The sequence below is a fragment of the Rissa tridactyla genome, chromosome 12, assembly GCF_028500815.1.
Source record: "Rissa tridactyla isolate bRisTri1 chromosome 12, bRisTri1.patW.cur.20221130, whole genome shotgun sequence".
NCBI lineage: Eukaryota > Metazoa > Chordata > Aves > Charadriiformes > Laridae > Rissa > Rissa tridactyla.
Window position 1 is genome coordinate 11,818,433 of NC_071477.1, and position 15,682 is coordinate 11,834,114.

The window sequence follows — 15,682 nt, forward strand, 5'->3', positions numbered from 1 at the left end:
TCCACTGAGGACCTGGCTCCGTGGACCATAGAGACCTACCACAGAGTCACCACGACTCACCACAAGCAACCAGCAATGAGTTACTCAAAACATTAGGGCAACGTGAGCAGCTGTGGAAGGTGTCATCCCTTCCAAAAGCCAGCCATGGCCAAGTGCTTCACGTCACATCCCCAGCATCATTATGAACCCGCACGCTTTCAACTCACCCCTTGATGAAGACACAACTGTTGGGTCAATCCCAACCCACCTGGCCCTTGCCATGGCCTCAATGTCCTCGTGCTCAAACGAGAAAGGCTCAAGCATTTTGCCGTGGAGGCAGCGCCTGCTGTACGGGGGCTGCCAGGCCCACCATCTCCCCCCCGACCTAGGGGACCTCACGGCTCAGGGCCCGAGGTGAAAGAACAGACAGACACCAACACTCAGTTAAGTTGTAGGAATTTATTTTAAATAACCTACAGTTGATTAAAAGGGAATTCATGATAAAAATAGAAGATACTTGTTGAGGAAAGGCTGCAGGAAATGGTCTTTGCACACACACTACGCTAACAATGCCTCTAAAACTAATGATTATAGCAAAAAAAGGTTTCACATTAAAATTCTGCTTTTTAATTTTTTTAAAATTTTTGTACACAATTACAAAAGAAAAAAATAAAAGCCCTAAAATCTTGATTATTTTCCTTTTTGGACCGATGCTCATTTCCCTCGAAATTTATTGACCTGTGAAACTTCTTTTTACACAATAAAATCTTTCAAGTAAAAGAGGGGAGTGGGGCTTAGAAAAAAAGGGGGGAAAAAAGGTAAAACAGTCTGACAAACCTAAAAAGTAGATATTCTTGAAGTATACAGAGCATGTTCAGAACAAAGGGTGATGGGAACCTCATCTGTTGCCAATTTCACTTGTCCTCAAATTCCGCACGCGTCTCCCCATCGCACGGCCCCCTCCCCAAATCTACACGATCTTTAAGATCAAGAAGAAAAAAAAACCCAACTGTTTAAATATTTTAAAATAATTAAAGAAATAAAAATTCACATTTAAAAAAAAAAGGAACACTCAAGTCAGGAGGCCGATTTTCCCATCACGCTTTGCTCTGAACAAATGCGGTGGATATTTGTATTTCATGTTCCAATGCCACGACTGTTTCAAGTGACAAATTAAAAAAAAAAAAAAAGATTTGGGTATTTCCATGACTATAGTGACAGCTGTAACAGGTGCGTTGGGTTTCTTAAATTTTGTTTATTTGTTAAATTCTGAAATGGGGCAGGAGGGGGAGGGGAAGGGCAGGGGTTAAGGAGTCCATTTTCTATTAAAATATAGAAGTTATTGCAAAACCCTAACTGTAAAAACGCACCAATATAATTGGATTTTGTATACAGTAGCTAAAGATTCCCACGCTCTCAGTGTGATGGTGAATTTGCCTGGCGGAAGGTTGACAAATCCCCCATCCACTTGCCCTGCCTCAAGAGAAAAACCACACAAACCAGACAGCTAGAATTTGGATCTCTGAAACATTTTTAAATAAGTTGTCCATAGGACAACTGGCTCAGCTCCTTTAGGATATTTCCAGGTTACGCTTTCTGCAAGATGTTGGCTGTTGTATCTGATGCTCACTTGCCCCTTTCCTCCCCCTTCCCCAGCATCTAAGGACAAGTAAGGCTCACAGTTTATCAATCTCCCTAAAAACCAGGCTACTCCCCCTTTTTTTCCCATAAAATTCAGCTCATTAAAAACAAGTTAAAACTCATAGTCTTCCTCTGCCATGTCGATAGCCCAGGCGAATTTCTCTCGTTGGGTTTTGTTATAAATCTTCTCTATAGGAATCCCCCACTTCTTACACCTGCAGGAGAGGAGATGCTGTTAAGATTCAACCCCTGGCCGTGCAGCGCTGCCCTGCTCTCCCACCTCTGCTCCTCTGCGAGACACACCACCCAGCTGAGCACCACCAGCCTCCCCATGCTCCACCCTGGTTCTCCAACCCATCACCCCCCAGCGTGCTGCTGGCTTTGGCTGATGCGTTACATTTGCCTCAAGAGACTCTCATATCTTCTTGAAACCATTAGATACAAGGGAAGGCCACAGACAGAGGTCTCTGGCAGCACAGGGGCACTGCTCTCAGCCACACTGGGGGGACAAGATCCAAGTGACAGGGTGGTTCCTTCCAGCACACCCCAGGCAGATGCTTACCAAGCAACAGAGATCCTGGGATCCAGATAGTTGAGTTTGGAGGTGCCCAAAGCGATCTGCTTGTTCTCCTCCCTGTCTGTAGCCTGAACCTCCAGCTTCATCAGTTGCTCCTCAATCCTCTGCACTGCTTTCTTCTTGCTCTCCACTGTCCTGGGGTGGGAAAGAACCAAAGCATTTAGTGCCTAATGCCCTGCTGGACTTGAGATGGCGGCACTGTGGGAACCCAAGGGGATTCTGCTCAAGGTAAGCAATGCCACCAGCCACAAGGGGCAGCTGTGTCAGCACAGATGGTGACACAAAACACTCAGCACATGCAATTAAGAACTGACATTTTCAAAGAGGCAGAGCAGAAATCTTAATCTTAAGCAGCAGTTTTGTTTTAAAGGGTTGGAAGCAACAGCCTGAACCGTACTGATGCGACACCCACTTTAAAACCAGCCCATTTATCCCTCTGTAATAATCACGCTGTGATTCTGCTTTCAGAGCTCCCTTAACTCAGCACCCCTGTGGCTGTTCTGCAGAGCCCACGCAGAGTCCGAGCACATGGTCTGCACCGCGGGCTTCCAACAGAGCAGAGCAGAACCCAGGAAAGTGCACGTGCAATTGTGCAGCTCCTGGCTCCCCATTAAGATGGCGATGCTGCACACTGGATCCACTGCTCCGCTCGGTCCCAGGCAGCAGGCTGGGTGAGCACCAACATGCTCAGCTCAGAGGGCTGACACAGAAGAGACTAATGCTAGTGAGCACATCAGGAACTGCGGTGTCAGACCGCCCTATAGTCCTCAGCTTGAAGGCCGTTTCTTCATGCACAGAATAAAGAGGGGACAAGAAAGCCTGAGGAAGTCTTTCCCAGATCACAGGCTGGGGAAACAGAACACAGGGTGAAGGACCCATTTGGAGCTGAGAGTACTGGGAGCGTTGCACAGCCTGGTAACACCAGCCTTACTTTTTAGACTTCTCATCCCTCCGGACCTTGGCATCAGCTTTGGCGCTTTTCAGTTCTCTCCTGGCATCAGCTAACTGCTCCTTCTTGGCATCGATCTAGGAGAGGCAAAACCAGACAGCAGCACTGTCAACAAGCTGCTGACAACTGTGGCAGTCACCCCTGGGCAGCACGATGCAGGGAGTGAGTTTGTGACCACGTTCAGAATCTACCAGTGCTGAGACCCACTTCTGCAGAACAATCAGGCCATTGGCCTTTCAGTTTGCTGCAGAGCCTAGTGTGGTGAAATATTCCCCTCAGAAAATAAGGCCCCACTGATTTCCAAAGACAAGGTGTCGCTGGGAGCTTTCTCACACAGCTACAACCAAGCAGGCAAAGGAAAAGGCTTGGCCTGGGACTGGTCAACAGCCCCTCCAGGCAGTTTGTCCGCATCCGCTGTGTCCTGCCAGTACCAACCTCTGATGGTAACATGGAAGGATGATCCCTGTTGCCTCACCAGGAATCAGTTCTTGCCCCAAATCCTACAGGCTGAAAGCTGTTAAGGCTGCAGGCAGTTCTTCTCCAGTAAGTTTAGGATTCAGGGAGATTTAGCATTTTGCAGCCCCTGTTCAACCACTGCCCTTAAACCTCCCCCAAGCTCTAAGATCTAGGGTGATGGCAGCCATGTTAGGTGTTACAGAAGCAGGGGACACTGCAGCGCCAAACCAGAAGTCCTTATTGTGAAGGTTATTCTAAAGCCAGACCAGGAACAGACCTAAACCCCTTTGGACCTCATGGCCTCCACCAGAAACAAATCTGCAAAGGAAGAGGTCAAATCAGAGGGGCATAATGTACCATGTACACAGCCTGCACTGACAGTGGCCTGGGATTCACACAACAGGAGTGGATACCCGCTCTGGGTACTTCAGGGGCCACAAATCAGAGCCAGAGACTGCTGCTCTGAAGTTTCGATGGCAGCAGAACACATAGCTATGGGATCAAGGGCAGATAAAAAGGGTCTGGTCTTGGTCTTTACAAGTAAAAGACGACTCAGACTGAAAGGTGTCCCTTCCAGCTCACTAATTCTCTCCAAGCAGGTTCCATCTCTGAGGCAGCACTAACCAACTCCTGACAGGGAAAAGCAGGCTCTGCTTCCGTTTCACCCCAAGTGAAAGGAAACATGACTCCCGAGATGCAGCACTTGGAGCTCTGCCCCAACCCAAGAGCTGGGCAAGGGTGGGGGTACCTTGCTCTGCAGGTTCATCATGGACTTCTCGAAGGTCTTCGGCGGAGCCCTCTGGTGGTTACACAAAATGGCAACCGCTCTGTTGGCACGGTTATAGGAAAGGATCTTTGCTGGGATGTTGTCGTCCGCTGCAAAGTACAAAAAGGTTGTGAACAAGTGGGTTCTCCAGGGCTGTGCAGCCCCAGCCAGTGTCCCACCACCTCTGCAAGCTCAGAGTCACTGCAGAACTGACCTTCCCCTCTGATGGGCCAGTTTCAACACTGCACTCTAATTACAGTTGCAATTAGACCACTTCCACTCTGAGTCCTAACTCCTTCTGGGACAGTTTCATCAATAGCAACAAAGACACCGTTTGCCACTCAAGAGAGGGGAAGCACATCCATGCTCAGAGCAGAGGACAGCAGGACCACACGGCTCAAGACACCGTTGGGCTCCACATATCCAATGTGCCCACTTTGTAAAGTTGCTAATAGCAGTGCTCGACAGAGAGGCTGCGAATGAGCAGCCAAGAAACATGGGCTGTTACAGATGCATCTGCCTTGCCTGCCACCTATTGCATTTTACAATTAACAGAAAGCAATTAAGAGATTTGGTAAAGGACAGGCATAAACTAGCGGGCGGCACACCTTGCTGAGCTCACAAGTCAGCTCTGCCCTGCCCCAACTGGGGCAACTACCCCAAAAGATTGTTTGGCAGCAAATTTTTGGTCAGACCTCAGCCGTCTGACATTAGCACTGAGAGAACTGCAACGAGGAAGTGGTGTACGGATACAAAACTTGTGGCTAAGCCAAGGAAGCCAGGTCTGTACTGCAGGGTACAGATCTGTTTCCCTCAGAGCTTCAAGGACAAGACTTACGATTAGTGAGCTCCTTGAGCTGCTGCTGTAGCGTGATGGAGGCATTGTAAGTACGGAATACCTTGGCTGTCAGTCCCTCCATAAGGTCTTGAAGATGTTTATTTAGGATACTGGTCTAAGGAAGCAGAAAGGAGAAGACAGTCAGCACTAGAACTGACCACAGCATTTGTGAAATCTCTGGACACACTGCTGACAAAAGACCTGCAGCTCATGGCTGAAGCCCAGTGAACTCAGACCTGACCACAACAGAATGGCCACAACCTTACTGAAACCACAGCAAAAGGGAACAAAGAACCAACAAGTATTAAACTGGTATCAAGTACCACAAGTGGCCAAAAACGTTTTTCTTGAGTGTGGAGGTTTTGGTTCCCAACAGGTAGAAAGGTGCCTGTCCCACCCCAGGGAAAGTGCCTGAACCACCACAGTGCTCCCATAGAGCCAAACATGCAGATGGGAATGGCATCTGAAAAGCTGAAACCTCACGCCATTGTCTTCTCTGAACTCTGAAAAAAACCTCCCCAAATCAGAGCCAGCCAGGCTCACCAGGACCAAAGCCCATCACTTCAGGAACCTGCGGGCACAGTGGACAATAGAGACACTGGATTGAGACAGACTCTCACTGCTTTTAGACCACTCTGGCCAGCTCTGAAAGAAAATTGCCACTGAAACCATTTCTGGAACAGGGCAGCCGTTATTGCCTGGTGCCGCGTGAGCCAGTTCATGGTGCTCTACCGCCATCCCTCACCATTAACTATGTGCTTACATTGAGGCGGTCAAAGAGGTCATCCTCAGGCTGCTTGTTCTCCATGAACAGCTGAAGATTCTTAAACACCTGCAGGAAAAGAAAACCGGTTAACTTCAGGAACACAGACCAGACAGCACTGGGTAGCACTAATACATAAGGAAGCAACACTGCCAGGGAGCCACCTAAACTGTTTTCAGGCAACAGTGAACGACGCTGGATGTTACTTCCTAGCAGGCAAAGGCCCATCTCTCAACGCTTGTGTTGAGGGTTTCTCCTGAGCAACCCGAGTTATCCTCCCAAGTTATCCTCCTCCTCTAGATCAAGACTGCAGGAGACCTGATTCTACTCTGGCTTAGGTGCCTAACAGAGAAAGAGACCCCAAAGCTACCACCTTTCCCTTGCTCTCCGTCATTACTCAAGCCAAAGAGACCCCTGAGCCGTTTCCCATGGAGTGAAGCTACCAAAAAGCAGCCATTCTCATTGCTACATTAAACGTTTCATGCAGTTCCACCCCCAACAATTCTCACTGGGGCAGGGAGAAAAATCAAAGCATCTTTGATTATATAGAGACCACAAATCCCAGCTCTGCGTGCTCCAAATCCCCAGACCCCAGCTTCTCAACAACACATGTTCTTCTATAGACACCTAATACACAACATTTCTAGTGCCACAATAATCAATTCCCCATTGTAAGCACTGAAGAAGAAACACCAAGAGATACCAACAACAATACACTTAAACTGGAAAAATGTTTTCTTCTTTAAACAAGAAAGTAAGAATTCTAGCGCATGCTTATTTCTATAGCAGCCATAGTTTGGATTTTTCAGTTATTTTGTTCCCCAAGAGGCCAACGTTTACTGCCGACTCTTGTTACAATTACCACAGTATTATACATGCGGTATCCAATACTGTGCTGACTGCGGAGAGGTGGGCCAGATGCAAACCTGTTACACCCACAAAAACAATAGTCTTTTTGGATAGTGCCCTCCAGGTTCCCACTGCTGGATGGGGATTTATTCTGGAATGAGGTCAAGATCACAGCAGATTTGAAATTGGTGGCTGATAAAGAAATAAAGGAATTAACACTGCCTGGGAAAGAAGTCTTGGCTGGCAGATACACAGGTTCACCAGCCAGAAGTATCAGCGCACCTACCCTGTTTGCTCTGGAGCATCCAAGACTAAGACCTGCCTCAGTGAGGGCTCAGCTCCAACATGAACATAAGCACAGTGACAGAAGCTAGCATCAGGAAAGCCCAAGCTGAACTGCCACTCTAACAGTGCCGTCCAGCACTGTATTTCAGAACCTTTTACGCTATTACTTGTCATAGTGTAACGAACTGTACCATCTACAGGTGACAAACCCAACTCTGCTGACCAGCACGAGACCCAATAAACTCATCTAACAGAGCTGTTACAGTTATGCTATGCCAACTCTTGACACCGAGACCACCGGGAAGAGCAGTAAGATGTTTAAATATCTCATCTGCTGGGTTATGTCACACCACCAGCAGCCTTATCTTCCACGGCACTGCCAAAAAAAATGGCAGAACATTAACTGACTTATTTTCTGGCTAGGTATCTGGTATCAGTGACAAGGCACCTTGGTACTGCCACCAAAACTGTGTTGACCACGTTTTTCTGCAATTCTGTCTGTGCATGTGTTTGTGAAGATGCCTTACCCTCTTCTCAACAGGGACTTTGTTGTAGTATCGGATGGAGTCTTTTCCGAGGAAGTCAAACTCAACCACGTATTCCTGGCCGTCCAGTTCAGGATGCAGCTTGATATGTTCTACTCTCAGAGAGCAGCAGCCCACGGTGTCAGCTGTCTCTCCTTCTTCTTTTTCATTACCAGCTCTCAGGGCAAGCTACATTTATATCAAGACAACAGAGGTAAGCATTTCAAACCATCCCAGTAATAGACAGATGCTGGAAACTTTCAGACACTTTCAGAGAATCAGTAGTGTCCGTAAGAGAAGAGAAAGAGTGGATAAAATTGACACTTAGAAAATTCTAGCAAAAAACCTCTTAAGTTCTCTTTAAATCTGTTTTAAATAGCCCTACACTAAAGCCACAAATCTATCAATCAACGAGAATACCTTTTTTTTTTAAGAGAAGTTTAAAGCAAGATGTTTTACCAACTTTTGCTCAGTAGCTCAAACTGTAAGACAGTTCTGACTAATGGAAATCCATTTCAAAACTGACGTCCGTGTGAACTCAACCTGATACAAAGTCATAAAGTTCCGTTGTTCATCTTCTATGATCCTACCTCTTCACTGCACACTACAGAAACGCACTTTATATAGCATATACACTAGCATGTAACACTTTGGGTTATACATAAATAATCAAAAGGCTACCTTTGGCTGCATAAAAGATGTGTTTTAACAGTACTGGCTAAACCGATTTTTAATTTTTGAAGAAAAACCTTCAGTGTTCATAAGAAACCACAATTATTCAAACCAAAGTTCCCTGGTTTACATCAAACTATTTTGAGTGAAAACTGTTAATTTAGTTGGTCAAGACACCATACACTACCAGGGCAACAGCTCTCTGGGAACTGGTTTTAAGTAGCTTTAAATGCACCAATACAACTGCAGTTTTCTTTATGCTGTGGTGAAAAAATTAGCATAATTATGAAACCTCATGACTGTGACCTCAAACTAAAGAGGTGACAAACCAGCAGAAATTCCCAGCAGGAAAACTGAAACAGCTGGAGACAAAAGGCCCACGCAAACTTCCCAGTAATCCAACTGGGCGATTCTGGAACCACGCTGTGAATTTTGCCTGAACTAAAACAATGCTGCCTGAAATAGCCACGTTCAGTACAATAGTTTATTGCTCTGGATTCCAGGTAATGGGAAGGAAAAGGAGCCGGGGGCCTGCCCACCAGGAAGTCGCAGGATACCTTAGTAACTGGGCTCAACTCTGCCTTAGGAACAGACAGACAGGATTCCCAGCAGGAGGTGAAAGGTAAGAGGAGTTATACTGGGGAACGAGCCTTACTTTATCAATGAAGTACAGCGCCACGGCCCTCTGCCGTACTTTCATCTCTTTGGATTTCCAGTCTTCTCGATATTGATTTCGGATTTTATCTACGCACTTCTTCAACCTCCGAGCTGTCTCATACTTCTGCCAGTCCTTCTCGCCCTGCAGAGAAAGTTGGAATAGAGTCAGCAGCAGAAAGCAGACAAAGGACCAGTTCCAATCTGCACCTCAAGGCTTTGCAAGTCTGTGTGTGGCAAATGGTCTCGCTGTACAAAAGCGCTGAGATTTTGCTGCTGAACAGCTCAGCTTCAAACTATGCTGCCATGCAGCTGTAGGTAATTCAGATTTCCATGATATTAAACGCTTCCACAGAAGCGACTATAAAGACACAAAAAACATTATGTCTTCCATGCTTCTCAACATATAAATGATTTCCTCTGCTTTATTCAGATGACACTTATGTTCTTTCAGCTGTGTAATTAAACGCCCATAAAACGTAAAAGCAACACCAACAGTTCATCATCGTTATTTTATATTCAAACCATGGCAACAAGAGGGCATAAATTCACAAGGAACAGAGATTTTTCCCTACGTTTGTAGGACAAACCCCTTTTCCAATCCAGGAAAAAAATCTCTTAAAAAAAGACTTCACAAGAAGGAACTTAAATCCTACCCCCGAAACTGGAGGCTACTTATCATTGCTTTTATGGAATTGATCCACTGACTGGTTATTTGCTCCCACAGCAGGGTTTGTTTTCCTTCAGTCATGAGCGCCTTCTCAGCCAGTAGCCTGGCCATGTTTTTTGCAGAATGGTAGGGGTTGGAAGGGACCTCTAGAGATCATCTAGGCCACCTGGTTTCATTTTACAACTGACTCATTAGCAACCCATGGCAAGAACTTCACTACAGGATCAGGCACAGGAAATTATGGCAAATATAGGTAAATTATCCCCAGAGCAAGTCTGTTCTTGGATAAATTGCTTCCTTATAGGTTTACAGAGTAAATCCTTTACAGAGTAAAGGATTCCTACTAGGAATGACACAATGATGTCAGTGTAGGACGAAATAGCAAGAGCTTTTACTCTTTACTTTACTTTACTTACTTTACTAAAGAAGCTTTACTTCCTATCTCTCTCCTAGCCAACAGCTTGAGAGAGTTTGCTTCTTGGAGACATGACCAATATGACATTTTTTTTTTAAACTAGATCTTTACCTTAATTCTTGAGCTAGGGTTCAACATGATGTATTTGATAGAGCCTTGGATGTTCTCAGTCCATGACACCAGCCAGGTAACCTTGTTATCATGCCGGACCTCCTTCCATTTGTGTCCTGGTGGAGGGGAAGGGATCTTGGAATCCCTGCAAAGAATTACAAAACAGCAAATAAAAACTATTTAAAGAGACTTGTACAGTATCAAAACAGATAAATAACATCACATAAAGAAAGCACAGGGAAAGAAATGAGGCAACATGAAGCAACATAATTACATATTTCCACAAGCAGGAAATTAAGTGAATCAAACTGAACAAAGACCAGAAATGTAACTGCAATCAATATGTATCTGCTGAAGAATTATACTGTCGGTAGAAGACATGCTGCTAGGACTAGCTTTGATTTGTGGACACTTATCAGGACAAGACTGAAGAGAAGCCCACCAAACCTTAGCCTTCGACATCAAGGAAGACAAAGTAGGGCAACCTACCTAGAAGAAAATTAATTTCTGGCAATACTAGCAGGAAAGACTGTTTAAGCTGCTGTAGGCACGAGGAAGAAAATATGTTGACAAAGTTCTACATGAAACCCATGATAGCCTTGTTCAGTTGTTGCTTGTACGACTAAGTTTCTTATCTATATAAGCATAAGATAAGCAGCATACGTATTTCTGCTTGCTTGAATATCAACCTATATCGGATCACGGAATCACGGAATTTTTAAGAGTTGGAAGGGACCTCTAGAGATCACCTAGTCCAACTCCCCTGCTAAAGCAGGATTGCCTGGAGCACATCACTCAGGACTGCATCCAGGCAGGTCTTGAAAGTCTCCAGAGAAGGGGACTCCACAACCTCCCTGGGCAGCCTGTTCCAGTGCTCACCGTAAAGAAGTTTTTTCTCATGTTTGATCGGAACTTCCTATGTTCCAGCTTGTGCCCGTTACCCCTCGTCCTGTTACTGGGAACCACTGAAAAGAGTCTGGCTCCAGGATTTTACAAAAGAAGCTATCCTAGCTAGAAAGCAAAGCCAAGGTGTGTGTGAAGCACCCAATCCTCACTTGCTGCAGTTAATGATGATGTCTTCTGGCATGATGCGTCTCTTCAACATGCCCATTTTGGGATGGTTCCCACGACCTCGGAAGAGACCTGGGGGTTCAATCTTAAAGTTGGCAATCCTCTCCTTGTGGTTGTCCATCACGCAGTAACCATATTCCTTCAATAGCCGCTCATTCTCCTCTTTGATTTTCTGGAAAAAGCCAAAAGCAAAGATGATACACAGACATCTCTAAATGCCAAGACTTAAAACCAGACCCCCACCACGTCAAGTGCTGTATCAACACAAGAGAGCAACAGACTGTCCAGAAAAACATTCATAAAATGCAAGTAGCACAAACAAACTGGAAAAAGGGAAAGAACATGTGAAAATTCTCTTAAAATTTGTATTTGAGGGAAACAGATTAGGGCTGGTGAAGACAGCTACAATTTTGCCACAACAGAGGCATTTACCTTTATCCACATACCACAGCTACAAGGGCAGCCCCAGCACAGTACTGCTGTTTTATAGTCTATATTCAGCATTTGACTTCCACCGGACTTTACATCTTTGTTGTTTATGTATAAAAACTCAAGACTTCTGTGTTTGAAGTCAGCATCAGAAAGGAGGCAGAGGAATGTCTCCAGTCTGCCACATGTCAAGCCTGTGTCAGCAAACGGTCTCATAAGCAGAACACAGTCTCCTAAGTAAAAATGTGCTGAGATTTCACTGCATACTTCTGTGCTTGAACTCTAATTACACAGAAGGAAAAATAAAAACATTGCCGCTCAAAATAAAACATCTGACCCACAGACAGCACTGGTGCGCCACTGGCCAGAAAAAGCCGCTTCTGCTCCATTGTAATGACAGCTACCACAGACAGGACTGAGAAGGACTGACCCACATGTTTATCAGATGGAAACAGCAGTAAGACACGGGCTCTTTATTTTGGTGGGACCCCTCTGACCCCAAAGGCCGTAATTCCAGGCTAAAAGGCCCCTCGCTCAAAGGACAATTACTGTTGTGTTGCAAAAGATGAACTGAGAACTTGGGCCAAGTTTCCAACTTCCATTGCAGTAAGTCTCAGTCATCTAAAAACTATTTAATTCTCTCCCCACAAGCCACTGTAGCCATGCTACTGGCAAATAAAGTTCGTTCTTTATTCAGAAAACTGCATTACCTGCTATTTAAGATTTGTTCTCTCATTTCATTCACTAATGTCACCACTGCATCCCTTCCACCATCCCCAATTTTGCCTTCCAAACCCAAGGAGCTTCTAAAATGAAAATCTGTCTTTAACTGAGTACGCACACTGCTCGTTACTGGCCAGGGACCACGGCTCCCATGGAGGTAGCACCTCTGACTCTCTTCACTTAAGCAGGATCAGGAGCCTTAGCACTATCAATACCAAGATTCAGCCGTAAACACAGGGCTTTGCCCTACATGAGCTGCACAGTAAAGATTCCTACAGTTAACATGAAAAGTAGTAATTTGAAAGCTAGTAAACACTGATTTATAAACAGCAAGGCAGGCAGAGGAATGATTACACAAAGATGTTTACAAGCCAGCCAAGAATCAAGTAGTCTCCTAGAATTCCCTCTGGTACCTGTTTCTCCTCCTTGGACATCTGTTTCCTAGCTTCCGTCTGAGCTTTGAAATACTGGCTCATGTGGGTGAAGTCACACTTGCTGAGGTTGGTGATAGTGCTCTTCTCTTCAGAGGTCATTTCCTTGCAGAAAGAAAGTAGAGCTTTTAAGTTTTCATACCTAGTAAGTTTTCATACATAGCAGAGCTTACCCTACCCCAGGCAGTTTAAACAGGAACAACAGACAGGTTCTCACAATAAACCCCCAGGAATCCCCGAATTCTTGCACATGCTCACTCCAGCTAAGGTTAAAGAGAAAAGGACAGGCAGCAGAGAGTATGGAGTGCTGGCCTTCCAGCGGTCTGATCTCTGCAAGCGCTGGGCAATGTTGCACCACCTCCCAAAGCACGCTCACACTCAACAGCGGCTGGGACTGTTGAGGGATAGGGAGAAAAATCCAGTAACCCATCAACTGATCTAAAGGTTTGATTTTATGGCTGATGACTGAGGCGATGTTCTGAGTTTTAGGTCTTTGGAAGGGGCTTCCTTTGGCTCTTCAACAAGGCATAACGGGCAAATTTGGCTGGAAGAAGTCCAACTTCATTGGTTTAGAAAAGTACTTATGATAGGGTCCTTCCTGGTGAAATTACAGGACAGACTGGAAGCGTCAATCGGGAGTAGCTTTTAGTTGCCCTAAGCTACCTTTCCTGTGCATGGACCAGTAGCCCTTTTCAGTGGCCAGTGCTGAGGAGACCCCGGCCATGCCTACAAGTCACTGCAGCCCAGAACTACGTGCATACCTTCCTCCAGTCTTTGAAAAAGTTTTTCCTGAAGATCTCCTTTGTAGTGTACTCATGATCAAGCATTTTTGCAAAGAATGTGGCAACTTCTTCTGCTTTGGTACTCAGCTTCATGACTTTACCTACAAAGAAAGGTTTTCTTTTTAAAGAAAATGGTAAACAGGAATTGAAGCCAGAAAGAGGACATAGTAACTACCTTAAAGACACTGTATTTTTACCACAGAGAAGTTTTTCTTAAAAATGTTACATAGTACAGCAAATTGGATGGACAAAGGAAACAGAGGAGCAGAATTGCTTGACTCCCATCATAAACATTTTGAAAAAAGTTTCCTCTGGAATCTAAACATTTAAAAAAAGCAATAGCAACCTGATGCCAGGCAGGTCTGAGAGACGCAGGGCAGGAAGGGGAAAAGGCCTCCCGCAGGAAACCCTCTGCTGAGACTCCCCGGTGCTGTGTACGCTCCTGGGGAGATACTGCTGTTTGAAGTGAAAGAGGCAAGGGATTTTATTAAATTTTGTATTCTGGCACTCAGACGTATGGGAAATACAGTCTCTGTATTCCTCTTCCACCCACAGAGGGACTCCGCTTTGGAACACCCCTTCTCGCCTTTAGCTATTTCTAGCCAGGAAGAGCCCTTCCTATGGATACACCACAAACAGGCTGGAAAGCGATGCCAAATACTTAACTCCCCTTCATTGCAGGGAAACGTGTCAGCGTTCTGCTAATCGTTCCCTTTGCCATGGGAATGCACTCCTGCGTCCCCAAATCAGGCGCAAAAGGTAGTTATTTTTAAGAAAGGCTGAGCTTTCAGTGAACACAGAGGTCGCATTTCAGCTTATCTGCAAGACTGCAGCACAAAGCGAAACTGCTGCAAGGGAAGACCTCAAAACACAAGGGAAAAGAGGCTGCTGCAACATCGAAGCTGTGGATTCGACATCTAACGTTCCTATTGAGCGTCTTTTTGGTCCAGATTGCATTCCTGACAACACGTGAGGTGCGCGAGGTGCCAGTGATCCCCGTGAAGGGTTTTGCATGCAGCTCACATCTCCAGTTAGTTGCAAGAAATATTTAAAGTCCCAATGGGCTGGCAGACAGTCAACACCTGTGGATTTTTTAATGACCACTTCACTGCACAAAAGTCAATACAAGAAACACTACTGTTGATTCTATGCTCTTGGAAAAAAACACCACGCTTCTGATTTACTACATGTTTTCAAAAGTTGCATCATCTCCAAAATTAAAGCATGGGAGTCAGCCGCAAAGCCTGAAGATCTAGAAACTCTTAGCAAAAGGTCCTCCCAGTGATCTGAGAATATTCCACAATTAAATTAAACCAACAGTAACTCTGCCAATTTTTAAGCTGCAACCTAAAATACAGCATTTGTTTGCTTATAACAGGAAATGGGGGAAGGGAGAGACAGCAAGGGAAACGTTTTTTCCAGGCTGCAAGTCTAGCTTGAAAGACGCTATCGAGTTAGTAACATGTTATGGGGCTAAAATGACTGCCATTTTTCCCAAATAGCTGATGGCTCAATCTCCTTTATCTAATCACTTTAGAATATATTTAATCGGACTCAAATTCATGTTTTTTTACAAAGGTCTGAACAGGCTCTCAGTGACGGGGCTGGACATTTAAAGAAAAAAAAAAAAAAAAAAAGAGACTTATTGCAGAGGCGTGAATATGAGTTACCTGACTTAAAAACTGAAACCCAGAGAGCAACTGGGGGATGTACCAAGAAGAAGAGACAACATAGACATGACTGAAATGAAACTGCCACCACCTACACTCTTACCTTGCCACAGCTACAGAAAAATACGCAGTTTCAAGCCACCTCTGGCCTATGAGCAGTAGCTTGTTAACCCGCAGTCACCCAAACATACAGTCGAGCCCTAAAAAGACGGCTTTGGCATTTCAAGCTCCTTCACCAAGTCTGGCACTGCAGGCGCTAACAATAGCTCCGGCAGTCATTATGTGAGCTGAAAACAGGCAGTCTCACCGCAAGGCAACCGCTGGGCGAGGGACAGATCCCTCCAGAGAGAGCTCGCAGCCTGGCAGCTGGCTGGCCAGCCATCGCGTGATTACTGGACTCTACAAATCATCCTAGGATAATCTGGAA

General features: G+C 45.4%; 1 protein-coding gene across 4 annotated transcripts in view; it reads right to left on the minus strand.

The window, feature by feature from the left end:
• Positions 1-423: 423 nt before the first annotated feature.
• Positions 424-15,682, minus strand: part of TOP1 (DNA topoisomerase I) — a 70,001-nt gene continuing 54,742 nt past the window's right edge. For all 4 annotated transcript variants that reach the window (XM_054218011.1, XM_054218012.1, XM_054218010.1 and 1 more), the window contains 12 exons: positions 13,565-13,686; positions 12,786-12,908; positions 11,205-11,392; positions 10,150-10,294; positions 8,955-9,098; positions 7,631-7,816; positions 5,970-6,038; positions 5,207-5,321; positions 4,351-4,478; positions 3,129-3,223; positions 2,183-2,332; positions 424-1,835 (listed from right to left, as the gene is read on the minus strand). In XM_054218011.1, the coding sequence (XP_054073986.1) occupies positions 1,733-1,835; positions 2,183-2,332; positions 3,129-3,223; positions 4,351-4,478; positions 5,207-5,321; positions 5,970-6,038; positions 7,631-7,816; positions 8,955-9,098; positions 10,150-10,294; positions 11,205-11,392; positions 12,786-12,908; positions 13,565-13,686 (1,568 nt within the window). In that variant the 3' untranslated portion in view covers positions 424-1,732. The remainder of the gene's footprint in view (positions 1,836-2,182; positions 2,333-3,128; positions 3,224-4,350; positions 4,479-5,206; positions 5,322-5,969; positions 6,039-7,630; positions 7,817-8,954; positions 9,099-10,149; positions 10,295-11,204; positions 11,393-12,785; positions 12,909-13,564; positions 13,687-15,682) is intronic.